This window comes from Callospermophilus lateralis, chromosome 2 (assembly GCF_048772815.1).
Source record: "Callospermophilus lateralis isolate mCalLat2 chromosome 2, mCalLat2.hap1, whole genome shotgun sequence".
Lineage (NCBI taxonomy): Eukaryota > Metazoa > Chordata > Mammalia > Rodentia > Sciuridae > Callospermophilus > Callospermophilus lateralis.
In genome coordinates this window covers 913,195-930,793 of record NC_135306.1, presented here as the reverse complement: position 1 = coordinate 930,793, position 17,599 = coordinate 913,195, and the positions used below count along the sequence as shown (strand labels likewise).

The window sequence follows — 17,599 nt, the reverse complement described above, 5'->3', positions numbered from 1 at the left end:
ACTCATCCCAGCTCCCGGTGGCCCTGCACAGGACCAGCTGGCACCAGCTGCTCTGGCCCCTGCCACTGAAAAGGACCTGTCTGGCTGCAGTGTGGACACTGGGGACATCTGACAACAACTGAGGTTGAGGGCATGGTCAGCAGGTCCTGCAGTCATTCCCTGGCTTCCTACTGTGGCCATATGCACAGGGTGGCCTGAGGGTATAAGCAACTTGGTGTCCAGAGGTGGGAACAGAGGTTGCTAGAGGTCACTCCTGACCCTGCATGGTCTTTACCAGGACCATGTTCTCCCAGAACCCCAAAGGTCTCCATTCCCTCCCTGTGCCTGATGCCTTGCCCCATGTATGTGCCCTCAAGGAGGTCGAATGGCCTCACCCCACCCGCCCAGTCAACATGTGCAAGCCACAGTAGCTGTGACCTCACCAGCACATGTACGGAGAGGAGGCTGATGGCGGCCGCAGCAAAGGGTCAGTTTTAATTGTCACTCCAAGGGATATCGCACATTATTTGGAACCCAACTCCCCCCTCCCTTGGCCAGGGACACAGCCAGGTGCCCTCAGACCCCAGGCTCTGCAAAAGGGGGACCTGCCCCCAAGCTCTGACTATATACAAGAGGGCTCACGCTGCTGGGTGCTAGCAAAGCCGTGAGGGGAGTCAGGGAACCCCACAGTCCACCAGCTACCCTGCTCCTAGGCCCAGGGTGCTGGGTCCAATACCAACTGCAGAGCCCAGCAAGGATCTCGCCATTCAGGGCCCAGACCCAGCCAGGCCTCTGCTGCGACAGGGCCTCCAGACAGAGGCCAGCAAAAGCTGAACTCAACAGCAGCGAGAGCTGGGTAGGCTGTAGTGGGCGGGGCGGGAGCCAGCCCAGCGCCTCCTCCCAGAGGAGGGAAGGCTGGGCCCTTCCCTCGGGCTGCCCGGGCTGCCCTTGCAGGGCTCAGTGCTGGCTGAGGTCAGAGTGAGCAGGGGTAGTGAGGGGGTGAAAGCTGACAGACTGGGCCAGTGCAGACAGGGCAGGCTGGACAGCCTGGCAGCACCGGCCACCAACAGAGGGGCCACCCTGGTGCTGGTGATCAAATACGGCAGGGCTGAGGGCTGGGAGACAGTGGGTCCCAAACACACACTGGGCCAGGTTGTCTACGCTGTAACTAGTAGCATAGTGCTTAACTAGTTAACTAGTTATGATGCTTCCCTTCAGGTTGTTTCAGGGGTGTAGAAAATTGCACTTATTTCTATGAACCCTGCGGAAGGACTTCCCAACGCTGCAGCCTCCAGTCGAGGCATGGCAGGGCAGCGTCTAGCCACCAGGTGTCCACTTGCTGCGGGACAAGGCTTCTCCCAGGCCCTTAGGACCGTGGCCTCTGTGGCCCCACGGTGCAGTGAGGACCAGACCCCACAAGAACCTGAGCAAAGTCTGAAGGTCCCTGAAGTGACTCTGGGCGAGAGCAGGGCCACTCAATCCTGGGTGCACGAGGTAGCCCAGCCCGGGGTCTCCTGGGCCAGAGGAAGTGGCCTGGTGGTGCTGGGCAGGCCTGTGTCCTCACAGGACATCTTCGAAGTCCAGCAGCTTGGAGTGCTGGCGGCTCTTCCACAGGCGGTACAGCCGGAAGTCAAAGTAGGTCTCAATCATCTGCTTCCCTGGTGTGGTTGAGGAGGGGAGGGCAGGAGGCTCAGGCCCGGCAGGCTCCTGCACCCTGGGGGTGGGTCCTGTGCCCTCACTGACCCTGCCAGGCCAACTTACCTTGGGCAGACAGCTCCAGGGGCGACTCAAAGGTGACCCTGTAGGGAGTCATGAGGGTCCTGAGGTTCTGGAACAGCTGCAAGAAGGGGCAGGGCCATGAGTACGGGGCCAGAGACAGGACCCTCAGGACTGACTTAGGCATGGGGTTCTCCAGGAAGGTCAAGGGGGAAGAGAGGGCAGTAAGAGACAGGTGAAGGGCGCTGCCCCATATTTTTCTGGGTTTGGCCTCGCACCTTCTCCCCATTGGGGTTCCCCAGAATGTAGCAGCCCATAATGTGCACGACATTTGGCTCCGGGTTTACTTTGCTCATCAGGCGACTCAGTCGCTTCCAGAAGCTACAGAGGACAACAGGGATGATGGTTATGGGTGCTGGACCAGGTTCCCAGGGCCCAGGACTGCCTCGAGCCCTCAACCCAGGTGCCCCCAATCCAGCTCTCTCACTGGATCATGTCCTCTTCCTTCTCCACTTTGGCAAAGGTGGCCACCTTGTTCTTGAGCAAATAGAGGTGTCCGGGGCCTCCCTGCAAGAGGCTGCGGTCAGGCCTTGGGGCCAGAGGGAGGCTGGCGTGTGCTCTGTGCCTGCTCCACACATGCACCCATGCATGTGCAGGCTGGCAGCACCCCCGAGGGCCCCTGCCCCACCACACGGGCCTTCTCTCTTGGCAGGAAGCGGGGCTGGGCCTACCTGGCAAAAAATCAGCATCTTCCAGATCTTGGCCCCCTTGTGGTAGATGTTTAGCTTCTTTTCTATCTCCTCTGGGGAGAGGGAGGTGTGAGCACTGCCCAGGCTGGCCAGGCCACCCTCCCCCACCAGTCACCAGAGATCACGTCATCGAAATGCGTACCTAGGATGTCCTCGAAGGTTGCATGCTCATGGTCCTGGGGACAGACAGGCCATATGTCAGAGTGCTGGGGAACCCCACTTCAGGCACATTGGTTGGAGATGGCCCAGAATGGAGAGGGCAGGAGGACCAGCAGGGGGTGGGGAGATGGAGTGTCTGGGGGACAGAAGGCTGGGGCACTTACGTAGAGGATGGGGATGATGGAGGGGTCATCCCTGCGGATGATGGTGGGGATGTACTCAGCTTTGGGCACCTTGGAGGAGATGAGCTGAAGGAACAGGGGAACTGCTCAGCGCCCATCCCAGTGCTAAGGTACAGTGGGAGCCCCTGAGGTCCTCAGCCCAGGAGGACTCCCCATCAGTTCCCCAAGCAGCCCATGGAGGCTGGGCATGCTGAAGGGTCAGCAAGGGCTGGGTTCCACCCAGGGGGCACGGAGGTGCTGGGAGTGTGCCTCACCATGACCTTAGGTGGCAAGAAGCCCTCTGTATCACAGGCCACAGCCTCCAGGCCCTTCTCTGTCTCCCAGTCCAGGTCTTCACAGGCCTCGTCCAGGGTGCAGTGGGAGCTCTGCAGGTCACTGCCTGGGAGGCAGGAGGGGTCACCAGGACAGTGGCCCTGCCACCCAGAGTGACCGCAAGCTGTATCCTGGAGGGTCTTCAGGGTGGGTGGGAGGGCCTTGTGAGTCACTGCCAGTCCAGCAGGACTGAGCTGGCGGCAATAGTGGTCTAGGCAGTCTCACGGGGTAAGGGGAAACTCAGATCTGAGGCCCAGGAATGGTGTGCCCCTGTGAGCTGAGGCCAGTGAGTTGCAGCCAGGGCCCCCTGGAGTGGCAGTAAGCTTAGCCCTACACAGCCTGGCCCTGCAATGTTGGCACTAGTTAATCCCACCTAAGAGACTGGAGATGATAGACACCCCTACCTCACAGATGGGCAACCTGAGGCTCAGAGCAAAAGCGCAGAAGCCTAGCAGTGCGGGCACAGGACCCCTGGCGGGGTTTGGGGTCTAGGGGAGCCTCTGGGGAAGGTGGGCTGGCCTGTGCCAGGACACCTACTGTCTCGGGAGTCGTGGGAAGTGTCGGCTTTCATGGGGGTGGGGTCGCTCCAGGACCGGCTGAAGCTCCGCTCGCGCCGCTCAGCGAACGCTGCAGTGAGAGCAAAACCCCCATTAGCCAGCGGGGGTGGAGACAGAGAATACACACGTCCTAGGATAGGAGGGCCAGGGGGACTGGGCAGAGGTAGAAAGTGACACATGGGTAGGGTCTGACATCGTACAAGGCAGACAGGCCTGGGGTAGGAGCATCCACCAAGACTCAGGCTGGGGCAGAACCTGGGAAACACTAGGGTAGGGGTTGGCCAGGCCCTGCTACCAGGCAGAGTAGGAACACAGTGAGAATAGAGGACCATGGGGCGGGGCCTCAAGGGGCGGAGAGGACTACTGGGAGGGACCTCAGGGGGCAGAGAGGACTTCTGGGGCGGGGCCTCAGGGGGCGGAGTCTGGAAGAGGAATACTGGAAGCAAGCAACAGAGTCTGAGGGCAGAGATGGGAGTGGAGCCTGGGAGGGACAGAGCCCAGAAGGGATTCAGCTGCACGCAAAGCCCCAGCCAGCCAAGCGCAATGCTGCCCACTGCCCTAGCCGGGGATCTTACTCTGGGCCTTCACCCGCCGACTGCCGACCATGCGTAGGTGTTTGCGGAAATTCCTGGCGGGGGGCGGGAAGGAAGCAGGGAGCGCTTAGTGCCATAAGTCGGGTGGGCAATGGCCCTGACCCACCCAGCCCTGAGGTCAGCCCACCCAGCTGAGTTCACTGGGCCTCCACTTTTGCCCGGACCAAATGCCCTCCTTGCAGCCTTGAGCTCTCCCTGGTTCCAGCCTGTCACACAGACTGCTCATGCAAAGATAAATCCCACATGGCCTCCTTCTGAGACCTTCCTAGGGTACCCCTTTGCCCCAGAAGAAGGGTGCCTGCAATCTGGAGCAAGCCCCCACCTTTTTTTGTGCCAGTTCTGCTGGCTCCCAGGCTCCCCCTCTACCGTTGACCATTCCTGACATCCTCTCCCTGGACCCATGCCCACCTGAACCCTACTAGGCTGCCTTTCCCAGGGGGTGGAGAGGCCTAGCCTCCTGCACAGCAACCAGGTGATCCTGTCTGTACCATCTCCAAGTCAGTCTGGGGTCTGAGGAGGGTGGTCCTCTCTTCCCCCAAACACAGTGTTCAGATGGACAGACAAGCTAACATCTCTGATGCTGGTAGAACAGGGGGTAGGCCTTGCCACTGGACCCTCGGTTCTGGCTTTGGAACCAGACAGATGGACACAGGCCAACGGTCAATGTACCCTCAAAATGGAGATCCAGCGGCTGAAACACAACCCAGGCCCTGAGGCCCCTCCTGTCTGCCACGTCCCCAGAGCAGGGCCAGGCCAGTGGTCGCCACCACCCTTCCCCCATCAGGTCTGCCAGGGCGGGGAGGGCCCAGGCCAGGCCAGTGTGACCAGAGACAGACCCTGGTGGCGAGTGGCTGGCAGGCCCTACCTCTGGATTACAGACGCGGAATCATTCTCCCGTTTCCGGCGCTTCCTCTCCGCGTAGCCCCTGAACACCCTGGGAAACCACCGCGAGTCAGCACTGCCCTTGGCCAGAGGCAGGAGGGACACAGACGTGGGGACAGAGGCGCAAGCAGAGGGCCCAGCAGGGGCATCCAAGGCCCAGTTCCCAGTAGGCCCTGTGGTGGCCCTGGAGACCACTGGAAGCTGGGCCCACGGGGCTCAGCACTCTGTCAAGGCTCAGGTCCCTGGCCTGTACAAACCTACTTGAGGGTGGGAGGGTCCCCCCAGGACAACCACTGTGCCCTTAGGTACAAGTTGTATGGGGATACTTACGAGATGCTGAAGCCACAGCAGGAAGGGGCAGCATGAGAGAGAAGACACGGTGAGCCTGAACCTGGCTTCCCTCAGCCCCAGGGCCCCTGAAGTTTGTTCCCTTCCTGCCACCAATTGGGAAGGTCCCTCACAAGCACCAGCAGGATACCAGCTGGGCTGTGGGCCAGCCTGAAAAGGCAGTGGAAGCTGAGGCCACTGGGCCTACACCACCAGGCACTAAGCCCCAGTCAGGCTAGGTTGGGGGTGGGTCTTGCAGAGGACTGACGGTGCCCTGCCTTGGACAATAGCTGGAGGGTGGAGATGGGGTGGGGGCCCCCTGTAGCAAAGGGACCCCTAGGAAAGGAAACCCAGATGTATGTCAGGTAAAGAAGAGCAGACCCCTGGGTGACAATCACCTGTGTCTCACTGGAGCCAGAGGAGGCTGCCATCTGGGTCCGTGGGGGCCAAGAGAACCACCCCACCCACACCTGAGACTGCAGCAGCAGTACAGTCGTGGGCCAGGTCCCAAGAGGACAGACTACAGGGTTGGTGGGGGTCCTGAGGGAGTGGGGGCAAGGAATGGGCAGGGCGGGTGGGAGTTGGACATGAGCTATGGAGTTGGGGGAGCAGCCACCCTGCACCCTGGGACTCGAAGCCTCAGCCCGGCTTGCTGGCAGACCTTGCACAGCATGGTGCAGCTGTTCAGTAGCAGCCCTCCAGCTGGGCCCAGAGGCTAGCAAAGGGGATCAGTATTTCCTGAGCACCAAGGAGAGGTGACCTGGCCCTTGACTCTTGCACCACACATACAACTCACGCTTGCATAGTTGTGGTTGCTGTCTGGAAGCTGAAAAGGTTTTCCTTGGGGAACCAGGTACGGATGGGGACATCATCTGGAAGAGGGAGAAGGAGCTGTGCTGGCACAAGCAGGCCTGCAGCCTGGCCCCACACTGGTCAGCGGGCACCCAGCTCTCTCCCAGATGGGAATAATCCCCACACTAGGTTCTGCCCAGCTGTTCACACTCAGAAATTCAGCGGCTTGAGGCTTTCTCTGCCCCAGGTTTGAGAGGCATTCCTCTGAAAGCAGTCTGACTCCAAGGGTGCTCAGAGAAAGAATCTCCCAGGGCCTTCTCGGATATCAATCTGGTCAGACTTGCCCCTTAGAGAGTGAGCAGGAGGCCCTTACAGCCCTTCCTTGAAGCCCAGGCATGTCCCACAGAGGCTACTCTGTGGTGTAGAGAGCTTCTACATGTAGTAAGCCTCTGGGGTTCCCCAGTCCCCACAAAGGTTGACAGTCCTGGGCACCAGACACTTTCCCAGGACTTCCTGAAGACAGCCTGACCTTGCAATTAAGTCATGCTTTCTGCCTGCTCATTCCTCAATATCTCCTCATCCTCAATATCCTCCCAGGTGCCCTCCTCCAGGAAGCACTTCTTGACTGACCCAGTCCTGGGAGGGCAAAGCCTACCATGGGCCTAAAAGAGCTTTGCAGAGGAAGTGAGGCAGGCCACAGCCCACAGGGCATGAAGGCGGTGGCATGAGCCCAAGGGCTTCATTCTGAGTCTGCCTGCAGGATGTGACCCAGGCAGCCTCCACCTGTTACCAGCCTCACAGAGCATGCCATCTACATCTGCAGGTGCCGAGGAGCCCCTCACCAGATACTCGATCCACGCTGTACATCCTCTCCAGTTTCTTGCGACGGCCAGAAGCCTCAGGCAGAGGCGGCTGGTCTAGCCCAAAGGCTTGAGGGGAGGGCCCAGGGGCAGGTTGAGCACATCCAGGACACTCTTTGGAGCCCTGTCGGCTGCCTGCCCAGCTCTGGCAGGGCCTGCTGAGGTCCTCACGGCTGCTGCCAGGGCTGGCACGCAGGGGCTGGCTATGGTGGTGAGGGTGCCGCTGCCGCCGCCCCTTCACCACTGCCAGCTCGATGGCCTCGGCCTCAGGGCCAGGCAGCAGGGCTGGCTCCCCAGAGATGGTGTACACTCGGGGCTGGGGGCCCTCAACAGCTGGCTTCCCACCACCAGCATCATCTGAGAGGCTACCCTCAAAGCGGCCATTGGAGACCAGGGAGAGGCGGCGCTTGTTCTGGGGGACTGGCTGCATCTCGGGGGATCCGTCGTGGCCAGAGTAGGCATCAGCCAGCAGGTGATCTAGGGGAGAGGCAACGAGTGAGCACGCAGCCTGCTCTAGTCTCCCGGCATGCCAAAGGCAAGGAACACCCAGCAGACACCTGACCTGATGTAGGGGGCTCTGGCTGCTGGAACCCGGTCCCTGCTGCCTTCAGAATAGGTGTTTACAAGCCTCCCTCTCCTCCTATCTAGGTCTGAAGCTTTTGTGTGTGTGTGTGTGGGGGGGGGGCGGTGACAGACCTTGCTACCTGTGCCTGATCCTGGGGGATAGGAACAAGCATCCCCCCCTCCTGCCTCCAGTAGTTTGCAGGGTGCCAACTTCTCCCCTCCCCCCCACCAGCTGGCCCCAGGAGACAGTGGTGCCAACCCTGGGGGTGCCAGGAGGCCTGTTGCCATGCCAACGGCCCAGGCTGGGTGGGTGTCATGGTGATGAGTGATCAGAGCTCCTCCTGGGGCTCTGGGCCAGGGAGGACAGGGGATGTGAGGAAGCCAGCCCAGCAAGGCAACTGGGCCCCCTCACACTTCATCCAGTGGAGCAGGGCTTGGCCTAGGCAGGGGACCTCGGGCTCTCTGCTGGCACTGCCTCACAAACCCCCTACCTGCACCGTTGCGGTTCTCAGGGTGACTCTGGGACAGGTACTCTCCAAATGCTCGGGCTGCTCTGCAGGATGGGCAGAGTGGGCAAGGTCAGTGCCCATAGGCCCATTCTCAACTCTGGCAATTCGCAAGACCCTCCCAAGCAAACACGATGCTCCCACCCCCCACTTAGGCCCTCCATCGCCAAGGGGGCGGGCGCTCGGCTCCGCCAGCGAGGGTCACTGCCACGCATCTGCATGCTGACAGTCGTGAACCCGAGGCCCACCCGGAACCTGGGCGCACCGGCCCGCGCTGCCCAAGAGACCGCGTGGGAGGGGCTGAACCTCCAGGGGCCGGCCTGGCCGACGCACTCACCTCACTTTGGCCGCCACCGAGGACATGGCCTCGCTCCTCAGCGCCCTCCTCCTGGAGGCGGCGGCGCCCATGGTCGCGGCGGCGGCGCATCCCCCGGGCCTCAGAGCGCGCCCCGCGCCCGCCGCCTCCGCCGAGGGAGCCGCGCCGCGCCGGGGGTCGCGCTTGCGCCTAGGGTCGGGCTCAGGGTCGCGCAGGCGCTTGGGCCCGGGCCCCGCATGGCCGCGCCGGACACTCCGCGCGTCCCGCCGACAGGGAGAGAGAGCTGCGGAACCGGGGCGGAGGCTCCGCCCAGTGACGTCAGGCGGGGCGGGACCAGACCCGGCTCCGCCCCGAAGCGTCACGAGACCTGGGCGGGGTCTTCGGAGCCTGGAAGCCTGGCACCTGGGTCCTACTCTGGTCCTCTGTAGGGCCTGGGGGTCCTCTCCATGCCCCGACTTGGCCACCGTGTGTTCTAGGGGCGAACAAGGCCTAAAGGGCCTGAGGGACTTCACTTTCGGTTTGGGGGACCCCAGTTCCATTCAAACCCTGAGCGACCTGCCTGCCTGGCCAGCCTGGAAACTGCTGTCCTTTGACCACCGCCCATCCTCCCCTACTGCCCCCTCCAGATGAAATCAGGCCCATCTTGGTGTTTCTCTGCCACAGGGACTTTGGCACCTAGAGACAAATCCACACAATCAGATCTACCTTTATTAACATGCCAATCTGGGGTTCCCACACCTCACAGAGACTTCATGGGGGATGGCGGGAGGCTGGCTCATCTCCCCAGGGGTGCAGGGGTGCCAGTGCAGAAAAGAGGCACAGAGGGTGCAGAAAAGAGCCCAGGCTGGGGGTAAAGACTTGACACGCTGGCCAGCTGGCTGAGGCTTCTCTTGTCAGGTGGGTAAAGTGGCCTCTCAGGAGTGGGTGGAGCCTCAGTCTTGAGGTCAGGCTCCCAGGAGATGCTGGATTCTGGGGAGCATCAGAGCAGTGGCTTCTCTGCAGTCTGGCCAGGGAGCCAGGAAGATGAATTATCCTGGGGTTGTTCTGGGGAAGCCAGGCCAGGGTGCGGATGCTGCAGCATGGGCTCTCCCTCCTGGAAGCAAACTACTCAGTCAGGGTGCAAACCGGCGGGCTGCCACCCAGGAGGGTTGATCCTGGGCCACATCACCTGTGTGGGCAGCAAACCCAGAGCCAGGACTCTAAGGCCGGCCCCTGCCTGGGGCCTTGAGAACAGGCCCAGCCAAAGGGGCACTAGAAGGACCCAGCCAGCCTCTCACCGAGTCAGAGCCCAGCTCTGCCTGGGTGCTCTGGAAGTCCGCGTATGTGTCCTTGGGGATTTCTGGCAGCTCCTCCTCATACTCAGTCTGGTAGTCAGATTCATCTGGAGCAGAGAGGGGGGCCTCATTGGTCCCCTTCCTAAGGACAGGGGCTGTGTCTGCCACAGCTGAAACTCAGGCAGAATCTGGTCATACAACCTAGCCTTTACTCAGAGGCAAAAGTGCGCATGCAGACACCCACCCTACGTCTTCCAGAGGGAGCTGCTGCAGATTAGGCCCTGTGTATACACCTGGCTTTATTTTCAACTCCAACCCAACACTTGAAGGGTCTTCCACAAAGAGCTCTTCACCCACTGTCAACCCGGCAAGCTACTCATGAGAAACCTGGGCCCTCGCTCAGTCTCATGAGCAGAGGCTTCAGCCAGAATACAGGCAGCTTAGAGTCTGGGGCTTTCTGATCCTCATAGCCACAAGGGCCACTCGGGTCCCCCTTCAAGATAAGGCATGCCATTCTGCTACAAGTAAAGCAGCTGGCCCCCAGCCTCTAGCCCTCAGCCTCCAGCCCCAAGTGCAGGGCCTAGAATGGAGCATGGTGAATGCTGGGCCCACCCTCTGGCTTAATGGCTCCACCCAGGCCAGCCCTCCCTGGTGAGGTATGGGGCAGGTGTGGGAGAGGCCTGGGAATCCTGGCGGGGGGACCTGTGTCATTACTGTGGGGACCCTCTGCCAGCCAGAAGCTCTTGGAGAATGGTGTGTGACTACGTGAGGGCAGGGGTGGAGACCTGTGGGGTGCTGAGGCCCAGCCAGCCTTACTCTATCCCATACAGTGTCAGCAGGCCACCCTCTGTTGTGCAGGCCCACCGCCTGGGTGACCAACTCACCATCCACTGTGGCCATCTTGGCAGGCTCAATGCGGGACACGATCTCAGCAAGGTCCGTGAAGGAGGCATTGGGGCAAGTGGGGATCTGGAGTATAAGGCACAGGATAGCCACCTGCCTAGCATACATGCCTACCACACAGCTGCCCTGGAGGGACAGTGTGGGCCCGCCCCAGGCACTCTGCCAGCTCTTCCCTGCCAGAGCCCCCCTTGCCCTCTTCCCGTGGGGAGACCCCTGCCCTCTCACCGCACAGGCCTTCCTCTTGCTTGGCCCCTGCCTGTCCTGCAGCATCTTCTCTAGCACTCCACTTCGAGCCCAGAGGTCAAACACTGTCCGCCCGTGTTGGTAACCTACTTCCTGCACACATAGTGGGCTGTTATGAGGTACAGGAGCCCCCACTTCCCGTGCTCTCAGGAGGCTGGGGAGGGAACAACCACCAGAGTTTGCCCCCACTGACACTCTGTTTCTGTGGCCAGTGGCTGACACTTACACAGATCTCATCAAACTTGCCAAAGTCCAGGGTGCGATAGCTGTCAATGGGGGGCCGCAGGCACTCGCAATAGTCACTGTTCTTCACCATCTCCAGCTGCCGGACGCAGCAAACGTAGGCCAGGCGCGTCTGAATCTCAGCCATGTTCAACACCTGCAGAGTCATGCCCAAGACTCCTGCCCTGGTCCCTTCCTCCCAGTCCTTTCTGGCTCAGGCCCAGGCCCAGAACAGGCCCTGAGCTGGCCTAGAAGTATGTTCTGGCGGGCTTCCCCAGAATTGGCCCCAGGGCCTAGGCAGGGGTGGGAGTGGGCCAGGCCTGCAGGACTCAGCCTGGGAGGTATTCCACAGTCTGCTCATAGGTGGAGGGCATAGGCTTAGAAGCCACCTGGCACCACCCCACCTTGACTTTGGTGGCCAGGGGGTTCCACCGTTTCCACAGCAGCCACCACCCAGAGAGCGCATCGCCATAGTTGGTGAGGTCTGTCTCATCCCGGCTGCCCACGTCGATGGCGATCACCACCTTTGCCCCCATGGATCGGGCCACATCCGCTGGGGAAGAGGAGGCAACTATGGTCACCACCTGGGCCAGGGCACAGGGGACACCCCAGAACTCAGTGGGACAGGGCCAGACCCCGCTTCACTAAGCCCTAAGGAAGTGCTGCTCACAACTAGGCCTGTGGAGACAGGAAGCCTGTGTGCCTCAACTTTGTGGCAGCCAAACTGTGTCAGGGGTCCTTCTGAGCACATATCTAACAGGTGGCAGGTGGAGCCTGCCCAGCACAGTCAATACCTGTGGGCCATTAGCGCCTGGCTGTGGGTGCAGATGGGTCTTAATTGCTCTTGGTGTGTCTGCCTGGCCATTGTCCCGTGCACTGCTGAGCTACAGGCAGGTCCATATGCTGGGAACACACCGTGCATGCGTGTGCCTGTGCACAAGCTTGTGTGTTCTCGGGACTCTGACGCCAGCCTGACATTCTTCCTTTGGCATACTCCAAGGAAAACGTGTGCCACCCCAGCCTTCCTGGCGTGGAGGCGGCCTTGGCAGAGAGCCAGGAGCAGAATGAGTGACCGAGTTGCTGAGTGCCAGCGGGCAGGAGCCCCGCCCTCTGCAGTACCTGGGAGGTTGTTGATATAGCCTCCATCCATCAGCAGGTGTCCGTCCTTGGGGTCGCAGAGGGGCGGCATGTAACCTGACAGGGACATGCTGGCACGCACATACCGCCACAGAGAGCCTAGGGAGCCGAGAGGGCCTAGTGGGGGAGGGGCCAGGGAGGAGCCTTTTGCCACCCACTATGGGTTCCAGTCCTGGACTTCCCCTTGGATGGGCCACAAGCCCACAAGCCCCCATCTCCAGGGGTCAAGGGTCAGCAGATGGACCCCTCATCCCTGAAGGGACTTGCAACAAAAAGGGTAGGCAGTGAGGGTCCAGGAGGATACAGAACTGAGGTCTTCCTCTGGGTCTCTGTGGATACATCACTCTGTCTGGCTCTCCCAATAGCTACTGGGCCCTAAGCTCCCTGTGCCCAAGTGTGACCATCCCTCACTCTTCCCTATAGAGCGCTTCTGTCACCTGGACACCCTGATTGCCACCTGCCCTGCCCCTCCTGTCCAAGGTGCCCTCCCTGTGTAGACCTGCCTGCATCTCGTCTCCTTGGTGACCACACAGAACTGCTGGCTCTCCTCTTGCCCATGCTCCCATGGCTGCCTACTCCCCTGGGCCACTGACCCACTTGGGCTGGCCCTGCAACTCCCTGATCTGGAGATGGCACTCACCATCTGTGTGGATCCGCATGGCAGAGGCTGTGATGTCGGTGGTGACAGCGAAGTAGGGGAGCCACAGGTCCTGTGGGGAGTACAGGGCTCAGGGGACCTCAGGGATGCCCTACCCATGTTAGGAGGAAGAGGAGGGCACTGAGGGTGAACGACCAGTGCCAGCCAAGAGTGGCATGGCTCCCAGGGCATCCCTGGGGAAGCACCTCAATCTGCCGGTCCCTGAAGATGCTGCAGATGCTGCTGTTGAAGCCTGCTCCAGAGAACATGGATGTGATCGGGTAGGTCAGGTCCAGAATGGTTTTCACCACGGATGTCATGTCCTGGGAACATGAAGGTCTCTGCAGAGGGGCTCACGCCTAGGTCTGCAGGACCCTCTCTGGAGCAGGATAGGGGCACACAGGTGTGCTTCCAGCCACAGAACATGGGTGTCCAGGCATGTCCTCAGACCCAGGCTGCCTGGATTCTTGGGGGAACGATACTGTGAGCAGGGAGTAGTAGAGAATCTGGGAACCAGCCCCACATCCTCTGGCCCTTCCTGGCCACAGGTAGGCTTTGCCAACCTGGCCCTTGGGGGCTTCACAGCACACTTGTTCCCTGGGCTCCAGGTCTGCCTCTAGTGTGGGAGCACCAGGTGGAGTGGGCAATGGCAGGAAGAGCTCAGGCCCAACTGCTTATCTCACTGAGGTCCCCAGAAATGGCATATGACCAGTGAGATATGGGAGCTGATCCTACCCTCGCCCTTGCTCTGCTGGTGGCTCTCTGGGTGGGGCCAAAGCACTGAGCACTACTGTGACTGGCCCCACTGGAGAGCACCTGGTCTCAAGGCCAGCCTTGGATCTAGGGCCAGGGAGGGAGTAAAAGGCCTTCCCTGCTGCTGTGTGCAGGGTGCCTGGTTCAGACGTGACAGGATGAGCCCAGGGCCTGACTAGCATGCAGAAGCCCCTGTGCTCACATCATCACATGAAGACTGTCCTTTAAGGCAAGCAAGAGAGCTGGAGCTCCTGGACAAGGACCTGGTCCAGGACTGCTTGGGACTGTGCCCAAGACCTGGGTCCACTCCTGAGGAAGTCCCACTGCCACCCCATCTCCTCACTATAGTGCAGGTGGGCACATGGCTCTATCCCACCCTGCCCAGAGATGGCTCCCTGTAGGGTGGCAGCCCTGGCAGGGTTCCACAGACCAGCATACCCTCAGGATGGTGGAAGAACCATTCCCATACCTGGTCTCCAGTACCAGACTTGCAGAGGGAGGTAATGGAAAGGATTTCCTGCGGGCTTAAGCCTGTCTCCCAGCCAAGGGACTAGACCCTTGCTAAGTTATCTTCTGCCCACTGCACACAATGTCCTGTGGTCAGTGCTCTTGGAGCCATCCCTAGTAATCGTTGCTATCTTTTTTGAGTGGCGTTTGAGGAGTGACTGGGGAACTTATTTCAGGGAAGAACCATTTCTTGAATGGGGAGCCCCACAGCAGGGTCCTTGGGGGCCTGGTGGTGGGGACAGTAGCATCCCCAGGACTTGTGAACACAGCAGATGACCTAGTCCAAGAGCTTATGCCTGGAAGATGAACAGTTTTCTTCCCTTTTAGAAAGAAGAGTACAAACAGTTTTGATCCCACACATGGCTTCAACAGAGCTTAACTGTCTTGAAAGAAGAGGCATAGCAGCAGAGAACCGCAGAGCCTACCCACTGCAGAGCTTGAGCTATTCTGCTTTCTCTGATTCTACATTGGGTATTTCTGATTCTGGTGCCCATTTAAAACAAGGCCAGACTCAAGGCTGGAGCTGTTTATGTCCCTCTGCTGGACAGAGCTCATGCCTGGCCTCTCCTTCCTCCGACCCACACCAACTCCCCTGCCCTAAATCACCCAGATCCAGGTACTAAGCCCCCAGGGCCGCTGGAATGACCCCCTAATGGTCCTAAGCAGCTCACCTACCTGTGCTCTAGAAACCAGGCCTGGGCCACTTTGTTCCTTTCTGCTCCTGAGTGGCCCAGTGCCCTCCTGCCCCACTCTGCCCTGTGTGGTGGGCTGTGCCTCTTCTCTTCAGGGACTGTGGGCATTACCCGCTCTCCCTCCAGTGGCAGAGGCCTTTCCTTGCTGTCCCTTTTCTTGCTGTCCCTTCCCACAGCAGCAGTGTCCTTTCCTACACTCTTCCTTTGTCCCTCAAGCCTGTGGGGCTGTTTCCTAGAGACCTGGTTCGGGAAAGGTACCCACTTACCTCAGCCCACTGCTTGGCCCGAATCCTCATCTGGCTGTAGTTCCTCTCTTCAGAGTACAGGGCACCCATGAAGGCCCCAATGGATGTCCCTCCAACCATGTCCACGGGGATGCTGTACTCTGCCAGGGCTCTGAGGATGCCCACCTGGGCGCAGCCTCTTCACAACCAGGAGCATAGAGAGGAAGTAAGTGCCATCACCAGTTCAGCCCCGCTATGTCCCAGAGAGGACCAGAGGTGGCTGCTTGCAACCCACCCACTCTTCCTTGTCCCTACTCTTGCACAGGTCATATAGATGGGCAATGATGCTAATGCAGAGAGGGAGGCTGGAGGTAATTTAAGACCCCCAAGGAGACGGTGGGGATGGGATGAGGGAGGACAGGTTACAGGAGAGCCAGTATGTGGCCTCTTCACCTGCAGACACTTGCCACGCCAGCAAGGAGGGCACTGCAGAGATGGTAAAGTGGAACAGGACTCTTGCCAGTCTCAGGGGTGAGGAAAGGTGGAGTTGAGGGCCCCCTGGAAATGAGAGGTCCTGAAAAGCACCCCGAGGGCCAACCCAGGAATCAGAGCAAGCTGGAAATGGACCAGCCCTCCCACAGGCCAGGAAGCCAGCTTCTGATCACTTCCAGCCCTGGCTGGACTTGTTACCCAGAGCCTGCACTTGTCTCTGCCATTTCCATGCAGGAAGTCTACTAGCCACATGAAGAGATAAACTACCTGGCCACAAACCATGAGGAGACACAAACAACATAAGTGGCCCAGAGGGAGCCCAGACAACCAAAGTATCAGGCACTGGGTTTTAGAATGATGGTGCTTGAAGCGCCCCCAGGAGCCAAAGGTGGGAACTGCTACAGTGGAGAACAAAAGGCAGGAAGTGCATTTGTAACATGTGAGCTGGTACGGCTGGTGAGAAGGAGACCACAGGGACAAGGGGTGCATGCTCCACGCACATGAGGGACCTGGAACAGGCAGCTGCATGGAGACAAACCAGGAGATGAGGGGAGAGGGCAACGGAAGCTGGCGCTACTGGGCTGAGTCTGTTGGTGGGATAAAAGTGTTCTGGATGGTGCTGACAGCTGCACAGCCACATGAGTGTCCTTAAGTGTGCACTCAGAAAGGGCAAAAATGAACACATGTGAAAATTAAATACTCAAGTACAACTACAAAAAGAGTGTAGGATGGACATGACTGACAATTTGGACACAGAATCAGAAACTAAATCAAGTGGTGATTCTAGAAGTAGAAAGTATAATAACTGAAATGAAGAACTCAGTGACTAAACCTAATAGCAGACTAGACACAGCTGAAGAGCGTGATGTGACAGTTAAGAGGAGCAGAAGAAAATGCCCACTGACTCACAAAGCATCAAGAGGATGGGATGTGTAAACTATTCCTTCAAAAAACAGGCACAGGAGCTTCAGAAGCAAAGGATCTGGCACAAAGTTCTAATTTATGTGCAATTCAAGCCCAGAGAGCAAAGAAAGTGGGGACAGAGCAATATCTGAAGAGATGATGGTTGGGCAGTTTTAGAACTGATGGCTGCATCAACACTCACATTCAGAGGCTAGGACTGGGGCTCAGTGGTAGTGCACTTGCCTGGCCTGTGTGAGGCACTGGGTTCAATTCTCAGCACCACATATAAGTAAATAAAATAAAGGTCTACCAACAACTGAAAAGATATTTTAAAAAAAAAGACTCACATTCAAAGAGCACATTAACCCTAGGCTCAAATGCAAAGATAACTGTGCCTGCACTGTTGAAAACCCAAAGCAACAAAAACCATCTTCAACCAGACTGAGGGGGAAAAATAAGACAAGGGTTCGGGATGTGGCTCCATGATGGAGCACTTGCCTAGCATGCACAAAGCCCTGGCTGCAATCCCCAGCATGGCAAAAGAAAAGGAAAGACACCTTGCCATCAGAGGTGCAGTAAAAAGAGCTCGCTCCTTCATACTTTTGTGATTATGACAAAGACCATACTCTTACCATCTGTTCCTTTATGACAATGTCTGCTGGCCCATAAGGTAGGAAAAGAGAATAATTTAAATAAAAGAGTGAAATCAAAGAAATAATACAGATAAGAACAGAAATTAACCAAAATCCAAACACACAATAAAGATGTCAACAAAACCAGAAGTGAGTGCTTAGAAAGGACAATCAGTGGGAGATGAGGGGGAAAGGGAGATGAGGAGGGCAGCAATGCCGTCAGGAAGAGCAAAGGTGCATCCCACAGGTGCTGTAGTTGAGGAGAAGCGACTGGACAGCTTCACAGTGGGAAAAGTCAGATAAAGGGGGCCCGACCCAAGAAAAGCATCACCTACAAAACCCAAAAGTAAAATAGAGAATCTGAAAAGTACCGTAAATACTAAAGAAATGGGATATTTAACTTGTAAATACCCACAGAGAAAATTTCATGTTCAGCAGGACACATGCCTGTAACCCCAGCAATTCAGGAGGCTGAGGCAGAGCATT

General features: G+C 58.7%; 2 protein-coding genes across 16 annotated transcripts in view; both read right to left on the bottom strand.

The window, feature by feature from the left end:
* Positions 1-472: 472 nt before the first annotated feature.
* Nsmf (NMDA receptor synaptonuclear signaling and neuronal migration factor) lies at positions 473-8,755 on the bottom strand. 5 transcript variants are annotated; one of them, XM_076845019.2, is made up of 15 exons: positions 8,516-8,755; positions 8,164-8,225; positions 7,091-7,585; positions 6,253-6,328; positions 5,113-5,181; positions 4,230-4,282; positions 3,635-3,724; positions 3,040-3,164; positions 2,768-2,851; positions 2,587-2,620; positions 2,427-2,497; positions 2,183-2,262; positions 1,974-2,076; positions 1,741-1,816; positions 473-1,637 (listed from the first exon to the last, which is right to left on the bottom strand). In XM_076845019.2, the coding sequence occupies exons 1-15, from the start codon at positions 8,584-8,586 to the stop codon at positions 1,540-1,542; spliced, it is 1,587 nt and encodes a 528-aa protein (XP_076701134.1). In that variant the 5' UTR covers positions 8,587-8,755; the 3' UTR covers positions 473-1,539. The 5 variants fall into 5 exon arrangements, with proteins under 5 accessions (XP_076701134.1, XP_076701136.1, XP_076701135.1 ...); XM_076845021.2 differs by lacking the exon at positions 3,635-3,724; XM_076845020.2 differs by lacking the exon at positions 5,113-5,181.
* A 425-nt stretch (positions 8,756-9,180) lies between these two features.
* Pnpla7 (patatin like domain 7, lysophospholipase) overlaps positions 9,181-17,599 on the bottom strand; it is a 67,158-nt gene continuing 58,739 nt past the window's right edge. For 7 of the 11 annotated variants that reach the window (XM_076844999.2, XM_076845005.2, XM_076845004.2 and 4 more), the window contains 9 exons: positions 15,129-15,285; positions 13,117-13,233; positions 12,914-12,983; positions 12,256-12,372; positions 11,541-11,689; positions 11,141-11,293; positions 10,653-11,007; positions 9,772-9,910; positions 9,181-9,587 (listed from right to left, as the gene is read on the bottom strand). In XM_076844999.2, coding sequence (XP_076701114.1) covers positions 9,245-9,587; positions 9,772-9,910; positions 10,653-11,007; positions 11,141-11,293; positions 11,541-11,689; positions 12,256-12,372; positions 12,914-12,983; positions 13,117-13,233; positions 15,129-15,285 — 1,600 coding nt within the window. In that variant the 3' untranslated portion in view covers positions 9,181-9,244. The remainder of the gene's footprint in view (positions 9,588-9,771; positions 9,911-10,652; positions 11,008-11,140; positions 11,294-11,540; positions 11,690-12,255; positions 12,373-12,913; positions 12,984-13,116; positions 13,234-15,128; positions 15,286-17,599) is intronic. The other 4 variants (XM_076845009.2, XM_076845010.2, XM_076845006.2 and 1 more) reach the window with 3 other exon arrangements.

What these genes read in the sequence shown, in the direction of transcription:
- Nsmf (XM_076845019.2), bottom strand. Translation starts at nt 8,586, where the DNA reads ATGGGCGCCGCCGCCTCCAGGAGGAGGGCGCTGAGGAGCGAGGCCATG. An exon ending in TCCGCGTCTGTAATCCAGAG is followed by an intron (nt 4,283 to 5,112) that starts GTAGGGCCTGCC and finishes GCCCCCCGCCAG; the next exon opens with GAATTTCCGCAAACACCTAC. An exon ending in TCGGCGGGTGAAGGCCCAGA is followed by an intron (nt 3,725 to 4,229) that starts GTAAGATCCCCG and finishes CTCTCACTGCAG; the next exon opens with CGTTCGCTGAGCGGCGCGAG.